The sequence below is a fragment of the Phoenix dactylifera genome, chromosome 5 (genome assembly GCF_051530095.1).
Source record: "Phoenix dactylifera cultivar Ajwa chromosome 5, Ajwa_hap1_PhDact_Kaust_v1.1, whole genome shotgun sequence".
Lineage (NCBI taxonomy): Eukaryota > Viridiplantae > Streptophyta > Magnoliopsida > Arecales > Arecaceae > Phoenix > Phoenix dactylifera.
Window position 1 is genome coordinate 20,918,244 of NC_143194.1, and position 17,538 is coordinate 20,935,781.

The 17,538-nt window shown below is 37.7% G+C and overlaps 2 protein-coding genes across 4 annotated transcripts in view; one reads left to right on the forward strand and one right to left on the reverse strand.

Moving 5' to 3' along the window:
* Positions 1 to 17,538, forward strand: part of LOC103713314 (uncharacterized) — a 20,506-nt gene continuing 2,968 nt past the window's right edge. Inside the window, exons 1-7 of one of the 3 annotated variants that reach the window (XM_008800192.5) lie at positions 1 to 499; positions 1,029 to 1,201; positions 2,415 to 2,615; positions 2,826 to 2,948; positions 3,362 to 3,399; positions 3,477 to 3,600; positions 12,167 to 17,065. In XM_008800192.5, the coding sequence (XP_008798414.2) occupies positions 1,124 to 1,201; positions 2,415 to 2,615; positions 2,826 to 2,948; positions 3,362 to 3,399; positions 3,477 to 3,600; positions 12,167 to 17,065 (5,463 nt within the window). In that variant the 5' untranslated portion in view covers positions 1 to 499; positions 1,029 to 1,123. Of the gene's footprint in view, positions 597 to 1,028; positions 1,202 to 2,414; positions 2,616 to 2,825; positions 2,949 to 3,361; positions 3,400 to 3,476; positions 3,601 to 12,166; positions 17,066 to 17,538 lie in introns of all 3 variants that reach the window. The other 2 variants (XM_008800195.4, XM_008800193.5) reach the window with 2 other exon arrangements.
* The window catches only part of LOC103713315 (membrane-anchored ubiquitin-fold protein 3), a 27,212-nt gene continuing 17,391 nt past the window's right edge, over positions 7,718 to 17,538 (reverse strand). The window contains exon 3 of the mRNA XM_088721800.2: positions 7,718 to 8,799. Coding sequence (XP_088577926.2) covers positions 8,792 to 8,799 — 8 coding nt within the window. The 3' untranslated portion in view covers positions 7,718 to 8,791. The remainder of the gene's footprint in view (positions 8,800 to 17,538) is intronic.

Sequence of the window (17,538 nt, forward strand, 5' to 3'; positions counted from 1 at the left end):
AAGGGTTTGTCCAGTTTATTTTTTCTACACTAATATTATTTTATTAGTCGTTTCTAATCATCCGAAAATAGCGGGCTTTGGCGGGATGTCCTTTTCTTAAACCCTCCTCTCTCTCTCTCTCTCCCCCCCTCGTGTATACCTACGCCGTATATCCTCCCCTCGTCTCTCTCTTCACTCCTCTCTACCCAAAACCTTCGGTCTCTTGGTCGCCCATGGCGAGCTCGATCGAGCCCTAGAGTTCCTTTCGAACCACGCGAGGCCCCAATGCCCTCGAATCCCAGGCCCATTTCACTTTCCAACGGCCTTCGGATCCTTCTCGAGGACGGCTCCCTCGCCCTCGCTTGATCTCCAAGCACCAGATCCGGAATTAGGTACAAGCGCGGCGAGCTGTCCCTTTCCCCCCTACATTCCCTCTCCACTCTTAGGGTTTCAGTTTCAGTATCCTCCTGAATCTAGCAGGATCGTCCCGCAAGTCCAGCCGACGGTGCTGATGTCTCAGGTTTGTGTCGGGATTTTGAATTCGTTGCTGGGATCTCACTGCTGGCGTTCTAGGTGTTTGGACTCTGTCGTTGTTAGTTTAATTTGAGAGTGTTAAGGTGAGATTCTAAATAAAGAGCTCTTTCTGACTTGCATTTGATTCTGTAGTAGTGGAAAAGGTCAGGGCTTTCATGGAGAATCATTGCATTCTTTAGTCTGTTGGAACGATTTAGTTCTTTTGGTTCATCCCTGTAAAATTAGAGTCCTTTTGGGAAATCCTTTTTGTGGGATCTGATATATTGGATGTCGCTTCTGTTAATCAGTTTCCCGTCGTTTAAATGATTTTTTTGGAAGAAATGTTGTTAATTAAGTTTAGAAGAAAATGTGCATTTTTTGAGCAAGTTAAACTAATCTTCTGGGTTTCTCAATTTTTACTTGTTTTCAGTATATAAAATGGAACAAAATCAGATATTTTGTAGGGTTTCAAAATTACTGTTCAGTTATAAGAATTTAGGATGTTGATTTTGTCCTTGTTTCGTTTTTCTTGACAGGAAATAGGCTACATGATATTGGTCGTCAGGTTCATGGGAGATAATTAAAGAGGAAAGGCCGTGTTTTTAGGTGGCTGTCAGCTGATTCTGGAACAATGTCGAGGATTCCTAAGTGGAAAACTGAAAAGACAAAAGTGAAAGTGGTTTTTCGGCTACAGTTTCATGCTACACATGTAAGCTCTGCCTTTACACCATGGCTTTTATTTGTTTTTCTTTGATACTACTTTAATTGTTCGTTAATTCTCAAAGATTGGACATATATCTTTGTTCACATGCAATCTTAGTCTTTACCCTTTCCTTTAATTCTTTTTATCAAGTGACTACACATGCACGTGATCTTCTTTACTTGATTCTTTACTTGTTCATAGGCATTCAGTGTTTGCTAAAGTTGTGTTTGAAAACCAAAAGATCCTGATCTCTCTCTCTCTCTCTCTCTCTCTGTGTGTGTGTGTGTGTGTGTGTGTTAAAAAAACATCTTGGCTTCAAAAGATCATCTTCCGAATTTTCTTTGCTAAGTTTTTCTCAGCTAAGCTTCACTATATATGGAAATGTTTAAAGTTCTTTTGAGTGCTGTTGTGCTGAGAGTATTATGTGTGTTAGATCTCAGGCATTTGAGTATATGAAATTTGAGAAGCTACTGACTTTCTCGCTTCAATGATTTGTGGTACTTCAATTCCTTCCCTGCTTGCAACTTCTTTATATGTTTAGGTTCCAGCTTAGTCACTGACATGGAAAGGATATATAGATAATTCAGCTACTTGTTGGTGCAGCAATGATTTTGAAGCATTCATTCCCATTCTCTGAAATATTACTACTATGAATTTTGGCAAGTGGATTGCTTCTCTAACTCTATTTTTTGATCAAAATTCTCTCTACTGTCATCACCAAGTGTTTGCCACTTATTGAAAAGAGCTAATTAGGCTTCAAATATTAACTTATACTGTCATGCATGTCCATAATATTTAATTATCTTCTACTGGCACCATAGACAATGAATAGGTTGGATATTGCCATCTACCATTTTACTGCTCTGATGCTGAATGAATGCGGAAACTATGTCTCAATAGGCTAGTCTTTGACAGGATTCACTTTCACAAGCTAGAAACATTATATAGAGCTTAAAGATGAATAGTTTTAGAAAGTGCTTGCCTTGCATGCGATCTCCTAGGCATGGCATATTTTTGAAACCACTACACATTTAGATTAAAAGGACCTTCTTTTTACCAGAAGTGCTATGGTTCATTATGATTTTCATATGTGTTTCTGCCTTGGGAAGCTTTGATTATAGAATATGCTAATTAAAGTCCGGGTTATTATTGGTGTATCCATTTCGTAATTCTTTGCACGAGTTGATAGATGAGAACTAATTGTCTTTTCTTGTTTCAGATTCCTCATCCTGGATGGGACAAATTATTTGTGTCCTTCATCCCTGCTGATGGAGGAAAAGTGACTGCAAAGACAAACAAAGCAAGTGTGAGGAACGGAAACTGTAAATGGTCAGATCCAATCTATGAAACTACAAGACTTCTGCAAGATGCAAGGACCAAAAAGTATGATGAGAAGCTCTATAAGCTTGTGGTGGCAATGGTATTTCCAACTCTTTTACAGCCAAGACTTCTCCATTTAATATCATTTACAGTGGTGCTATCACTATATTTTTCTCGTTAGACTTCTGATTTAAAAAGCTTGTGTGCATATGTTCTTTAATCCATCTCATTGTCTGAAATTTTGTGCCTGAGATATTTACTGGTAATTAGTACTCACTCCACCTTTTGGTAATCTTCCCAATATAACCAGGGATCCTCTCGGTCTAGTCTTCTTGGGGAGGTCAACATCAACCTTGCCAACTTTGCAGATGCACTGAAGCCTTCCTCTGTTGCACTACCTCTTCATGGTTGTGACTTTGGGACAGTTTTACATGTGAGAATGCTCCTCTCCCCACCCAAGAAAAAGCTTTTCCAAACATTTTCATTTTAGCTTTATTTTTCTTTTGTTATACATGGTTTTGCCCACTGTTGTCAAATTCTAGTTATCCAGAAAAGGCCTGTCAGGCCTGTTTGGTTCTTAGTTTATGGCTGATCATCCAACACATGTCACGTAATGAGACCAAAGTTTCATGTCTATTTATTTAATATTGTTGAATGAATTTCTTTTATGTGCTTCACACTCTTGTTCCGTGCTTAAGACTGAAAGGAAATTGCAATTATTAGAGTAATATGCTTTGTTAGTTTTTCATCGAGTAATGCCTTTTCTTTCTCTGGATTGTGAACCTACAAAATCGATTGTTAATGTGGTTTCTCTTTCTAAAACACGGCTGTTACTAACTATTTCAGGTCACAGTACAACTTCTCTCCTCCAAAACTGGTTTCAGGTGCTGCTTCAGTAACAATATAGCCTAGTTTTTATTAATATTACCTGCCAGTCTTACACCTGATTATGTTATTTCAGAGAATTTGAACAGCAAAGGGAGCTCAGTGCGAAGGGATTTCATACAACATCAAGCCAGAGAAGTCATGATCCAGCCGAAATTGTAGCAGCTTCATCAGAGGCTGCCAGTGACCCAACAGACAAGGTCTGGTAATATTTGGACGATTATATTGTTAATTTAAAATTATTGTCAAGTTTCCACATATGTGCTGTTTTCTGCTTTATATAACTTTGATATAGAGTTGGAAGAGTGCTCCTAAGAGTCATTGATGGTTGACCTTGGATCTACTCGGTATTTTGTTTGATAAATTTAAGATTACGCTGTTATTAATTTAATAGATAATATTTACTTAAGGGAACGGGACAGAGTTACAAAAGAATATTCATCTCTGCAATAGAAACTAAGGAGAAAAGGCCCAAGAGTTCATTTGGGGATGTCCAATGTTTGTAATATCATTTTCTATATGACTTCCAGCTCGCACAGCCTCTTAGCTCCAGTAAGCTATCGATTGATGCGAAAAGACTTTGATCAATGCATTTACTTTTAGGGTTAATTATATTGACTAATGTTTTTCTTGAAAAGTTTTTTTCTTAAGAGTTATTTTAAGATTCAGTATAATAACCTTTTTATAATTAATAATTGTGGATGCTCTTTGCTCAAAAGTATTCTCAAGAGCCTATTCTTTTTATTATATGTAACTGTCTTCCACTTGCCTACTTGGTAGGGAAAACTGACTAATATGTGTATGACAATCATAGTGTTGTCTCCATGGAATGAAAGGCATGTGGAACTAACTGTTGTTCTTATCAGTAATTCAGTAGATTTGAGAACTTTCAATATTCGTATACTTCTCCTCTGTTATGCCTATGCCACTGGTAGAGTTATGCAGGCAAAGTCATCATGAAATACCAAAGTAGGTGCATAGTGGTAGGCCAGCAAGCTAGGTCCATCGGCAACAATGTAATGAGCCTAAGGAATAATCATACAATTATGATTGCCAGAAGCTCATGTAAGATATTATAGCATAGCTCCTAGAATTCATAATTTGCTGCAACAAGTGTTTTTTTTTTTTTTATGTTTTCAATATGATGTATATCAGTATAATTTCTGTGATTATTGGAGCAGATAATGTCGTCTGGCTACATCTGGACTGGAAGTCTATTTTGAAGGGTTTAAAGGGCGTACAGTTAATTAAGCGGGCACTGTTTTTTTGTTTTATTGGACTTCCAATTGGACATAAGATAGTGATTTGTGTATGTCTTAGGGTTTCATAGAGAACTGAGTTTAAAAGTAATGCTGGTTGGCAAAGTGGCTAAAATAATTTAAAAACTATACCATGTTCAGTTCTTAAGCATTAACTATTTGGTATGTTTAAATGGCTTATCAAATGGCTAATCTATCCAAAGCCATGCAGACTAAGCATCAAGCTAAGCACAATCTTATTATCACTTGCAGGAGTAAAATCAGTGGCAGTACAAGAGTACATAAATACAAGAATAGTGGTAGTGGTGGTGGAGTAGTACAAGAAGAAAAAGAAGGGAAAAAGAAACAAAAGTTTTAATTCATGGATAGAAATAAATAAAAGGAGAAATCCAAAAATGAACAGGAAAAGGTAGTACAAGAAAGAAACACATCATTGGAGGGGGTTTTGGGAAGGAAAGACCTTCCTTCATCAATGGTTTAGTGGAGTGCCTTGCTTTTGTGAGAACAAATGCTAGGTTGTGTTCAGATAAAAGCAGAAGGACATTCTTTTTCATCTTACCATGGCTAAGAGTACTCACATGAAACAAATTCTAGGTTGCACCATTCTCTGAAATAAGATGAAAATAAATTACATAAAAACATGCTATAATTGTTAGAAAATGTTAGGTAGTATGTAGGAAACTTTGGCTTAATCAAGTATTATATCTTGTATATGAAAATTTACTTAAATAAATGCTAGATAATCAAGCATCTTATCGCTCAAACCTACCAATGGAAGTAGCTGAGTCAGATAGAAAATTCGACTCCCCTTAACTTTAAAAAATTATACTGTGTTTCGTTGCAGAGTAAGTTTTCTTTTTGGAGCAGAAAGTGGTTGCAGATTAAGCCTGGAGTAAATAATACTCCTAACCGACTTTAGAGTGGAGTAGTTTATTCAAGGTTAAGTGAAAACTAACTATTTACTTTGCCTTCAGAATAAATCTCCTCTTTTCCTAGCATCTGGCAGGTTAAAGTGGAATAAGCAAACCAAAGGAGCCTTGTTCCACTTTAACCCACAACTGGACACAGTCTTGAAGTTGGAGGAAGTTCAGATGTGGTCTAGTTGAGTTGAGACTACCTGGGTTAGGTCGAGCATGGTGGGGAGCTTACAGGATGACCTAAGTTCAGGACAATTGCTAAAACTACAGGTTCTCACCAAGAAATAAAGCTAATAATTAAATGACAGAGATACTAAAATGCTAATTAGCTTAGGTGATATTTGGTTTCCGGTTGGGTCAAGGAGGCTATTGGATTGAATTGACATGGGTTGGATCAAGCTTTTTGAGTTCTCACCCCCAATTTCTACCAACTTGAGATCTGGTTGGTGTATGTGAACATTCATGCCACTTAAACTAATATTTTTTGGTGGGCGAATTTGCTATGTTTTTGCTTAAGTCGACATAAATATTGGATTTGGTCAAGCTAGTTTTAAATTACCCTGATCTTAGTTGTAACCGTATTGGTGACCCATATCCTGTCAATTTGTCCTGTTTGTGGATACTTAACTTCATATTCTTGCAGTTTTGCATTGTAGCCTTGTGCCTTAAATGCCTCGTTACATTGATACTAGTTGGATTCAACCCTTTTGCCTGGTGATTTTGTCAATCAACTCATCTTTGTTATCAGTTTGCATTGCCAGCTTCACTAGCGTGCAATTCTACATTGTTAAGTTCATCACCTTTGTAAGTTTACACAACCATTGGCCCAGCAAACTTCATATCTATGTTTTTCTCTCATGGATTATCAATTAACTTAGTGCACCAACTCAGCTTTCTATTGGACTTGCCTTGTCACAAGTGTTCCAGCCTCATACCTTGTCACAAGTGTTCCACCCTCATACCATTTACTTACCGATTAGGTGCTTATGAACCCTCAGTTTTGCCTAAGCTTCCTTGAGCATATTTTCTGCTCACCCAGGGAATAAGCTTCCCAGGTACTCTACAATGTTTCTCCAGCAACTCATAATGTCATTGTTATCTTAATTATTCTATTATCTTGTTTTCCCTTTTATGGAGTGTACATTTGATCTATCATTTTTGTTACAAGCTCTTGGCAAGAATCAAGGTATATATATTGTGTCTTGCTGTGCTATGCTGATGTGCTTGGCCACATGACAAGGCTCAAAACAATAAATTTTTCTTACTGGTCCTTATCTGTTCTTGCTCATGGGTGTTGGTTAAACGTGAATAGATATGGACCCATACCCACATGTGTTTGCAAAGGTATGTACCCTTATTCAGTGCTTGTATATTCCTGGTGTGATACATGCTGTACAATGCACAGCCACAAATATCTAAATTCATGCCACCTGTTGTGACTTTGAGTTTGAAGGCTAGCCACCAAGGACAAGTGTTTAGTAGCCTACTGTATTAGATACATATTTTGGCAGATGCATCATATAATATTGGCCTTAAAAAAATCCTTTATGCTAGATATCAGTCCACTCAATCATAGTATACCATTACTTTTAACATGTATGCTTCTTCACGTGGTTCTTGCTTGAAGGGCTGTAATGCATGCATGCATTTCTTTGCCCAATGAGAATAGTGAACTCACTTCAATACATATTTCTCAAGTTTTTGCATTGATGATTATGTGTTGGTTCACCTCCTTTTGGTATATGAAGGAGCTTCTCTAACTATATTCATGACGATATCATAGTGCAATAGCTTTTTTTTTCTTTGGCTCAATTGGCATTTGCATTATTTCTCTTATCATTGTTCTAGTCATGCTACAAGGTAACTCGTAGGAAGGGTTTCTATATAATGATGGGTAAAAGCTGAAAATGACCAGGGAGCTAAATGACAGTATTACCTGGTTCCCCTTTTGAGTTTACTGGTACAATTGGCCTTTGACACATTCTCTTATTTGGGATCACTAATGGCTCATAAACTCGACTTATAAGCTATATTAGTCAACGTAGTCTTTCATGTCATCGCCCAACAAAACTAATGGAGTCAACTGCATAGAGCAAGATAAATATCTAACAGATTTTTAGAGTTTATACAATTGGCTCTCAACTTGATCTTGACCCTTAATATTGTTATCGAGATTTTTTTTGGCCTAGATAATTAGTAGGAAAGAAATGTTTTGCCATGTAATCTAGAAGGCTGGTTGGCGTATAAGATGTTATGGAATCTTGATTATTCAATTTGATTGTCAATATACTCTCTTTTGGTCCAGATAAGGTTCAAACCTCTATTTTATGGAATCTTGATTATTCAGTTTGATTGTCAGTTTGATGTTTTTCATGATTCCAAACCACTACATTGTTACCAAGTTTTTTTTTGGTGGGGGCCTAGATAATTAGCAGGAAAGAAATGTTTTTCCATGTAATCTAGAAGGCTGGTTGGCTTTTTGGCCCAGATAATGAGCAGGAAAGAAATGTTTTTCCATTAATCTAGAAGGCTGGTTGGCAGATAAGGAGATCTCATGCAACTAGAAAACAACCATCTGGTGTTCCCTTAGACTTGGAAAGAGTCTTGGCAAAGGGGGAAGGAGACATTGTTTGATATGGGTAGCTCTATTTCTCTCTTGGGCAGAAATGCGATTTGTGTAACTGACCTGAAGCATTCCCCCAATGCCTTAATTTTTAAAATAATTCTTTGCTTTGATTCTCTAAAATAGATGACCCAAGACATCTTACTGGTTGACATTCTCATGTAAAGAAAGTTCAGTTATATCTTATTCAGCAACTCTAACTACATCCTTGATACAGTTTGATTGTCGGTATACTATCTTCTGGTCCAGGTAAGGTTCAAACCTTTATTTTCTTGAACACGATGATGTTTCTCATGATTCCAAACCACTACATTGTCCCATCAGCTAACACTATATAATTGATGAGTAACATGCACTAAGAGGTCTGCTTTTGCAAATCAACAATTTGAGCTGGACCAGCATGACGCAGATATAACTGTTTATATTAAACCTTGCCTGTGTAGAAAGCAATCTCATATAATTCGATCAATGACCATTCTTTCCTATGAAGGGCAATTCTTCACAGCGATCTTCTTAAAGGTTATCTCTGCCTTGTCATCCAAGGTTTCATAGATCTTTACCTCCTGATGCTTCTGAACAACTCTGAGCCCCATTATGTATCTGTGCAAAAAGATCAGTCAATTGATTAGACAAGACAAAATATCTGAAATTTATCTGAAAATAATTTTTTTGATGGAAAATCTGCATGGAGCTAATTCCACAATCTAACAATATCAAGCCCAAAACTAGAAGAATAGGAACAACTGTGCTATTTCATTTTTGATCATATTCCATCTCTTGCAGATGGCATCTCTCTACATATATGGACCATAGTGATATAAGTTCTAGAACCCTTTAACCAAACCTGTGACTAAAGAAAATGGATATTTATACCCTGAATCCTGTTTCAGCTTTTTAAGATTATGATGGCTTTGTCTAAATGAGCCCCCTCTGCCCATCTAACAAATTGTCATTAGGGCAGAGCTGAAAAGGACACCTAAAGTCTCAAGTTACAAATCTAAAAGCTATGGGTGCAATTATATTTGAAAATAGTATAAATATTTGAAGGGCATATCTTTTGCCCATCGGATCTTGGGTGTAGATCGGCTTATTCTCGGCTATGGTGATCAATTGGGTCCGGGGCCGATGTCGTGCAGGTGAGAGTAGGCCACTGCTCCTTGACATTCGCAGATTGTTGCAGAAGTGTGATGCCCATCAGGGCACACATACCTACAGGGAAGCGAATGGAGCGGCTGATTGGGCTGCCTCCTATGCGGCCCACCACTCTGGAAGTTTTGTGTGGATGGAGGGTGACAAAGTACTGGCTTCTTTATATGTCTTGTTGTTTTCTGATTTTGTTGGTCGTATCCATACCCATAGGGTATGAACCGCCGCTGTACCAAAAAAAACTATAAATAAAACTTAAATTCTGAAAATAGAACTTAATCTAACCCAAACCTGCTGGTTAGTTGTAGGAAAAACCAGACACTTTTGGTGCGCTAGTGTCATCCCTAAGATTGTCATCATGATTATCTTCAGACTTGAGTGTTAATTCTTCGCAATCTGATGATGGAGTTCAACTGTGTTTTTCTTGTGATGATACCATTAGGATATTGTATCTAGATCAGCAATCACAAAGCTTTCATTTATAGACCTGAAAACTGGTGAGAATCCTCATATTGCTGACACTCAAGATTATTGAATTAATGCATATCGTCTCTCTAGTGACTGGATTCTCTAGATGCTTCCCTGGGAGACCAATGATGGCGGGCTTTTTTAAAAATGCTCCTCACATTTTCTTGATGCTTGAAGCTTTCTTGCTCAAGCCGAATATCTATTGTTCAACTGAAGGGACATCTTGATCTTCAATTTCTGGGATCCTATGATGATTCATCAACTGTTGAATCATAGTACATCACATCGCCATTTAACAGGCTTATGATCTCTTCGAGTTTTCTTTGCCTTAGAAGCACGAGGATCTCATGCAGCATTTTAATGAGGCAATCAAACTAGTTCTGCATCTTGCTTCTTGCTATTGTAGCTGCTTCTTAGTGCCCTCAAAATAATGCTGCATCAATCAGCAGGATCAGTCTAATTTGGTACCAGATTGATGCCAAAAAAAAAGAGTCTCGTTGTTCAAGTTTGTGGAAGTAGAGGTCTAAAATTCAGCATTGTATACTTCTGAAACCTGAAAATATATTTAGATTTTTCATTGCAGAATCTGTATTATATGTAATATTGAGTCTTCCTTCCTCAAAGTTAAAGAAAAGAGGAATCATGAGGGCAGCAAAAGTATGAACACACATTCACACACACAATTGTATTTCATCTCTCAGGGATGACCTTGCCATTAAATATACAGTTCACAAAGGCTTAAAACCAAGGTTTTACTTCCCGGTGGGATCAGGGGCATCCTGACCATCCTGTCCCATTACTAGAAAAAATAGGACTGAGATGGGGTTGGGACTCCGAAACCTATCCATATGGGGGAGAAGAAGAAAGAGGAAAGAAAGAAAGGAAAGACGAAGAAAAGAAAAAAGTGAAAAGAAAAAACAAGAAGAAAAAAGAAAGAAAGAAAGAAAGAAAGAAAGGGAGAAAAAAAGAAGGAAGGAAAGAAGGAAGAAAGGAAAGAGGAAGAAGAAGAAAAAGAAAACAAAGAAAGAAAGAAAGAAAAGGGATAAGAAACTCTAGAAAAAGGAAAGAAAAGAAAAGAAGGTAGAAGAAAAAGAAAGAAAAGAAAGAAAGAAAAGAAAGAAAGAAAGAAAGAAAGAAAGGAAAGCATGGAAGAGAGATGGAGGATATCTGCTAGGATACATGACTGGGATCATAGCCGGGATGGGATAGCGTGGTGTCCCGTTCCATGGAAAAACTGGGACACCTTCTTCCTATGGGATTTAAAACCTTGCATAAAACTTGAGAAATCTAGAATTAGTTTTAACCATTAATTTAGCCAAGTTGATCTTTGCTTATAAATCAAACTTATAACTAGATGGGGGAAAAGATGTGGATGTCCTCATACCCATTTTAGTCCTTTCAAGCCATGATAACTTGGTTTAACTGAGCTTGTGAAGTGCTTCTAACTTCTCTTGAAGATTGGTCTTACTGATCAATTCAATGAATGCAGGGATCTTAAATTGTGAATTCTAAAAGTTATGGCTGTAATTATAACTAAAAGTTGGAAAAAGAAAAAAAAATCAAAAGTAAATTCTTAATGTAAAGATTCAGCTGGGCCCATACCCCTAACTAATCCCAGGTCATTCCATTTAGTCTTTGTTGAACCATGAAAGATCCATATCACCTGGTTCCATTGTTTGATCCTCTAGTAATACAACTCTAGAATTCCCATGCAAGTGCGTTGTTTATCTTTTATAGTTCTAGATTGACCTTAACATACTCATTTTTATAATTATCTCATAGGGATGCATATCATTTAGGAGATAATATCGTGTTATGGAATCTTTCACCAGACCAAAGCCATGAGGCTATTGCACTAAGATCTAAAATTGCCTTGTACAGCTGTCCATTCTGGCTTCACCCATGAAAATGTGTCTAGAAGAAGTAACTGTTCCAGAGTGCCAGTTATAGCTAGTTGTATCTACTACTGTGGCTTGAATATTGCTGGTGTTACTCAAAACATGGAAAGAATAACAAAGATAAACATGTGTCCTGTATAATTCAACATTCATTTTACCATCAATCTTTATATTTAACCTAATTTTGTACTTTTATTTTTATTGTGCTTTTAAAGATTAGCGAGATCATTTAATTTCCTATAGGAAGTGGTTTACTTTCAATCTATAGTTAGGATTTTTGTGAAGCTCTGTATGGTTAGTCTGGCTGCCATTAACTTTGTACCAAATTTGAATTTGGCATGTATTACCTTCATACTTTTTTTGATCGTGAATGACTGCTTAGAGTACCAATAGGATAGTGATATTTGGTCACATTTGCTATTGGTTGTAAGTCTTTCCTTGTCATTTGGAAATAGGTTAATGCAAGGGTCAGGTTCAGAGAAGATTTTGCAGGGCTTCCTTCACTTGAAGAGGTGGGGGAGTCAAATGAAGATTATGAAGACTCAGCTGCTGGAGTTGATGGTTCATCATATACCTCAGACAGTTTATATGCTGAAAAGAATGATATTCCTGACACACATGAAATCGATAACTTTAAGAGGACAATATCCGGTGATGTAGTTGAGTTTACCCTCAGTCAAATTCAGAGCCCTGGACCTGAGAAAGAGGACCAGCATGGGAGTCGGCTTTCTACCCAAGGGAGCAGTGACTGGAGACATGGGTGGAGTTCAGACTACTCTGTTGACAATGATCTGGCCGCAGCTTTTGAAGAAAATAACAGACTCAGAGTAAGATTAGAGGTAGCTGAGTCTGCTTTTTCACAGCTTAAAATGGAAGCAAGCGCATTACAACACATCACTGATGAATTAGGTGCCGAAACACAAAGCTTGGCCCAACAACTTAGTGTTGAGCTTGCTACTGGAGAACAGCTGACTAGAGAAGTCTCCATATTAAAATTGGAGTGTTCAAAACTTAAAAATGACCTTGAAGAAATAAAATCTATTAAAGTCAAGCAGAAAATTCCTGAAAGGAGAAATACTTTTCCACCAAAGTTGACATATGACTTGGTAGATACTTCATTTGATGACAATCTTGGGGATAATGTTCTTTCTGCAGACCAGGACTGTATGTTTCATAATTTTCAGGTCAAATGGCTCCAGGATCTGTTACTTATTGAGGATAAAGTTCGAGAAATTCAAAACAAGGCTTGCCTCGGATGCCATGGAAGTGATTTTGATTTTCTTCATGGTGATTTTGAGGTTCTCGAATGTGTTTTCAATAATCTTAAGCAAGGTATTGTTAAAGGACAGGATCTGGAAAGATCTTGCAGCAACTATCATTATCCAGAAGTTATGGTTCATGGTATGAGTGGTTCTCATCAAGTATTTCATGAACATGAGCCTCTGAGGAAGAATCTTGATCCTGCAACCAAGATGGAGGAGAAAATGTGTGAACTCTTACAGAAACTGGAGGAGTCCAAAACTGAGGAGGAAAATCTCACAAAAAAAATGGACCAGATGGGTTGCTACTATGAAGCATTCATTCAGGAACTTGAGGCTAATCACAAGCAAGCACTAAAGGAACTGGAAACCTTTAGAAATGAACATTCATCTTGTCTTTATACAATTTCTGCTCTCCAAGGTCAGATTGAAGACATGAATGAACAGTTGATGAGGTTCGCTGAAGATAAGAATAGCTTAGAATCTCACAGAAAGGAGCTTGAGAGAAGGGCTATTACTTCAGAAACTGCCCTTAAAAGGGTTCGTCAGAACTACTCTGTGGCAGTTGATCGTCTACAGAAAGACCTTGAATTGCTCTCTTTCCAGGTTTTGTCCATGTATGAGACAAATGGAAACGTTGCAAAGCAAGCCTTCACAGATTCTCCTCAACTCTTTTATGAGCATTACCCTGAAGAAAATTCAGAAGAGGCACGGTCGTGCATGCACAAGGATCATGTGTTGACTTCATTTCACCAAGAACAGTGCAAGCCAGTTATTGCTAGAATTCAGGCAGAAACTGTATCTACAAAAGCTGAAAAGAATGGTGTAACAGAGCATATTAGCTACAAAATGGATAGTAAAATCTCACAGACAGGCATGCCCACAAACATTCAAGTGCAACTCAAGGATGAAGCATATGAACATGATATTATTCAGGTGAAGAACGATTTTGTATTTTGTGTTGATCCGTCTCCAGAGACTAAGAGAAACAAAGAACTTCCTGAAAGATGCATCAGCCATAAGTCTAATCATGATTCTCAATTACCTCATAAAGCTGAACCTGTTCAGATATGTACTGAAGTAGGCAACCACCAATTGGATGATGCAAATGGCATAAAAGAGATGGGCTTATCGCTTTGTAAGCTGAAAGAGCTCCTCTCAGAAACAGATTCTGAACTCTTAGAAATGCATATGCATAATATGCACTGGAAGGTTTTCTCAGAGGTTTTACAGGAAACTCTGTATGATGTATATCATGGGATAAGGCACTTGAAGGACAAGATGGTCGAACTCACACAGCAGCTAGAACATTCAAGTGGTATGAGGGAATCATTGTTGCTGAAGCTGGCAAATGCATTGGATGAGGCCAGAATATTGAGGGAGGATGAAGCTAATTGCATCTCTAGATGTGATGATTTGTCAATGAAAAATCAAATTTTGCAAGCAAAACTGGAAGATGTCTCCGAAGAGAATAATTTTCTTACCCAAAAAATTGCAGAACATGAAAAATTGATTCTGGAGTACAGAACTTTCGAAAGTAAATATAAGGCTTGTGCTGAAGAAAGGCAAGAATTTGAAAACTTGCTAAAAGAAGAAAGCCTACAAAAAGCCTGTCTTCAGAATGACATTAGCTCTATGATTGATGACTTCAAGGCATTGAAGGAAGCATTTGATCAGCAGTCCTCTGCAAACGTTGATCTACAGAAAACTACTACTTACCTTCAGGAGAACTTGGTGGATTTATGCTCCAGTTTGATTCATTGCAATGAGAAAATTGATGGCTTTGCTTTTGATGGCATGACTCTACAACATGATCTGGAAAACAAGGACTACATGGCTGTCTTCATATGTTTCAAACAGTTCCAACAAGAAGCATGTAAGAAAATACTCCAGTTTCTTCAGGAGAAGAAAGAGATGGAAGAACAAAGAGATATTGCTAAACTTTCACTACACAGGATGGCATCACAAATTGTTTGCATGAAGCAGAAGTTTGAATCTGATCTAGAAGAGATAACGAAGAAGCTGCATTTGTCCAACTCCCTTGTAGAAAAGCTTCAACTTGAATTGCAAGATGTCGCAGAGAAGCTAAAGATTAGCTCAGCTGCTGAAGAGAAAAATGCATCAGAAAATAGGGAGTTGTCATCAAAACTTGCAGTTCTTGAAATTGAACTACAACATGCTACTGATGAGAACAGGGATCTTGCTCAGAAGCTGCTGGTATTTGGGAGTGTCCATGAGGAACTTGAAAGGACAAAAATCAGTCTTATGAATTGCATGCAGGAGAAAAGAGCATTGTTGATGTCTATACAGTCTGGAGATGAGGCATCCATCCAGATGGAAAATGAGATTAGAAGTCTAAAAGAAACTCTACAATGTGCCCATCAAGATCTGCGGATTGAAAGATGCTCGAGAGAGGAATTTGAGGCTGAAGTTACAAGTCTTGTATCACAACTGATGGACAAAGATCAGCAGTTGCTATCTTTTGAAGAACAGAAGTCTGAATCAGTCCATCTCAAGAAAAGGATTTTGGATCTAGAAACAGCAAATATTGGGTCGCAGCATCTTCTGTTGCAGAATCAAGAAAACCAAACAAAACTAGAAGATGAGAATTTGTTTCTTCGCCTTAAAGTTGCCAATGTGGAAAATCACTTGGAAGCTATTCTTGAAAATTCATTAGCAGCTGAATTTAAAGTTACCTATATGAGAAGTCAATTCTACACCAGGATGCAGGAGCTTGTTCGCCAACTCAAGACATTGGAGAGGGACCTTCAGGAGCTTCATTTAAAACATGCAGATGCCAAAGCGTTGCTAGAAACACATATGGCTGGTAAAGCACAATTAGCTGATGAAAATGCAAGACTATCCACTGCTCTGCAGTCATTGAGATCTGAATTTGAAAGTAATGTTTGTGAAAAAGAAGGCCTTGTGAATTATATAAACAAATACAAGGCAGCATCTACGGAAGATGAAGATAAGAAGGCTAGAGCTGAAGCTGATAGTCTAGAAAGGCAAAAGTATGAAGATGAAATTTGCCAGCTGAAAAATATGCTGGCCAGTTTTGAAGAAGAGGTGGATAATTTGAAATCCTCTAGATGTGAGCTAGAAATTATGGGAATAATACTCAGATCCAAATTGGATGAACAGCAAATGCGGATGTCATTGCTCGAGGAAGGTGTCCATGAGTTGGGGAAGTTAAGAGAGCAACACAATGAGCTCAGTTACAAACTCTCTGAACAGATTTTGAAGACTGAAGAGTTTAAGAATCTGTCCATCCATATTAGAGAACTCAAAGATAAAGCAGATGCTGAGTGTCATCAAGCTCGTGAGAAAAGGGAGATGGAGGGATCATCATTTGCCATGCAGGAATCACTGAGAATTGCTTTTATCAAAGAGCAGTGTGAGTCTAAGCTTCAAGAGCTAAGAAATCAATTGTATGTCTCTAAAAAATATGCAGAAGAAATGCTATTGAAATTGCAAAATGCTCTTAATGAAGTTGAAAACAGAAAGAAAAATGAGGTTGCCTTTGCAAAGAGAATTGAAGAGCTCTCAATGAAAATCTCAGACTTGGAAACTGAACTACAGACAGTCATGACTGATAGAAGAGAATTGGTCAAAGCTTATGACAGAATGAAGGCTGAACTGCAGTGTACTATGTTGAATCTCGACTGCTGCAAGGAAGAAAAGCTAAATCTTGAAGCTTCTTTGCAGGAGTGCAATGAGGAAAGAACAAAAATCAGAATTGAACTTGACTTGGTGAACCAATTTTTGGAGAACATGACATCAATAGAAGATCTCCAGTTGCAAGGAGACCATGAATCTATTATTCGCAAATCTACATCAATTGAGCACCTTTTGGCTGATAGTGGTTCTGGTTTATCAGCTGTCTACCAAGAGGCACAAAATTCTAGATGTATCTGTTCTGAAAAAGATACTGCCACCACTACTACTATGGAGCCCTTAGATAATGTAGTCAAAGACGAACTCCTAAACACAAGTTCCATGTTGAGCTCATGTGGAGATTTGGAAGATGTACAGCCAACATGCAGCAATGCAAGCTCGCATCCGAGTCCTCAACCAAGCTCACAGGTCTTAGAGGTAATTTATTTGAGACAAATTTCATTAATTCTCACTATCCGGTATATTTCATACATTTTAGCAAGGTGATGCATGGCATGTGACATACTTACCCTTGCTAGAACAAAACTCATGCATGGGAATTCATTAGAAATATCTGTCGCTTTCCACAATCCATATCATATTTTTCCATGTCGGTCCTCACCTGTATCAGACTAACTCTAGTTTTCATGCAAAGGGAAAGTGGCTGAATGCGTAGAGGCAGGTATGTGATATTCGATTTTGTGGAGATATGGTGTCTCTGTGGGTGCCCATGGTCTTACATATCCATCTCAAAGACTTAAATACATGTTTTTCCCTCATTTGCTTGTCTAAATCAACTCTAAAAAATTGTAAGGTCAGGGAGAATGATAAAATTGAAAATGATTATTTTATCTGAAATTCTTCAATATGATGATATCATCATTACTACATTGTATTGATTAGTGATAAGT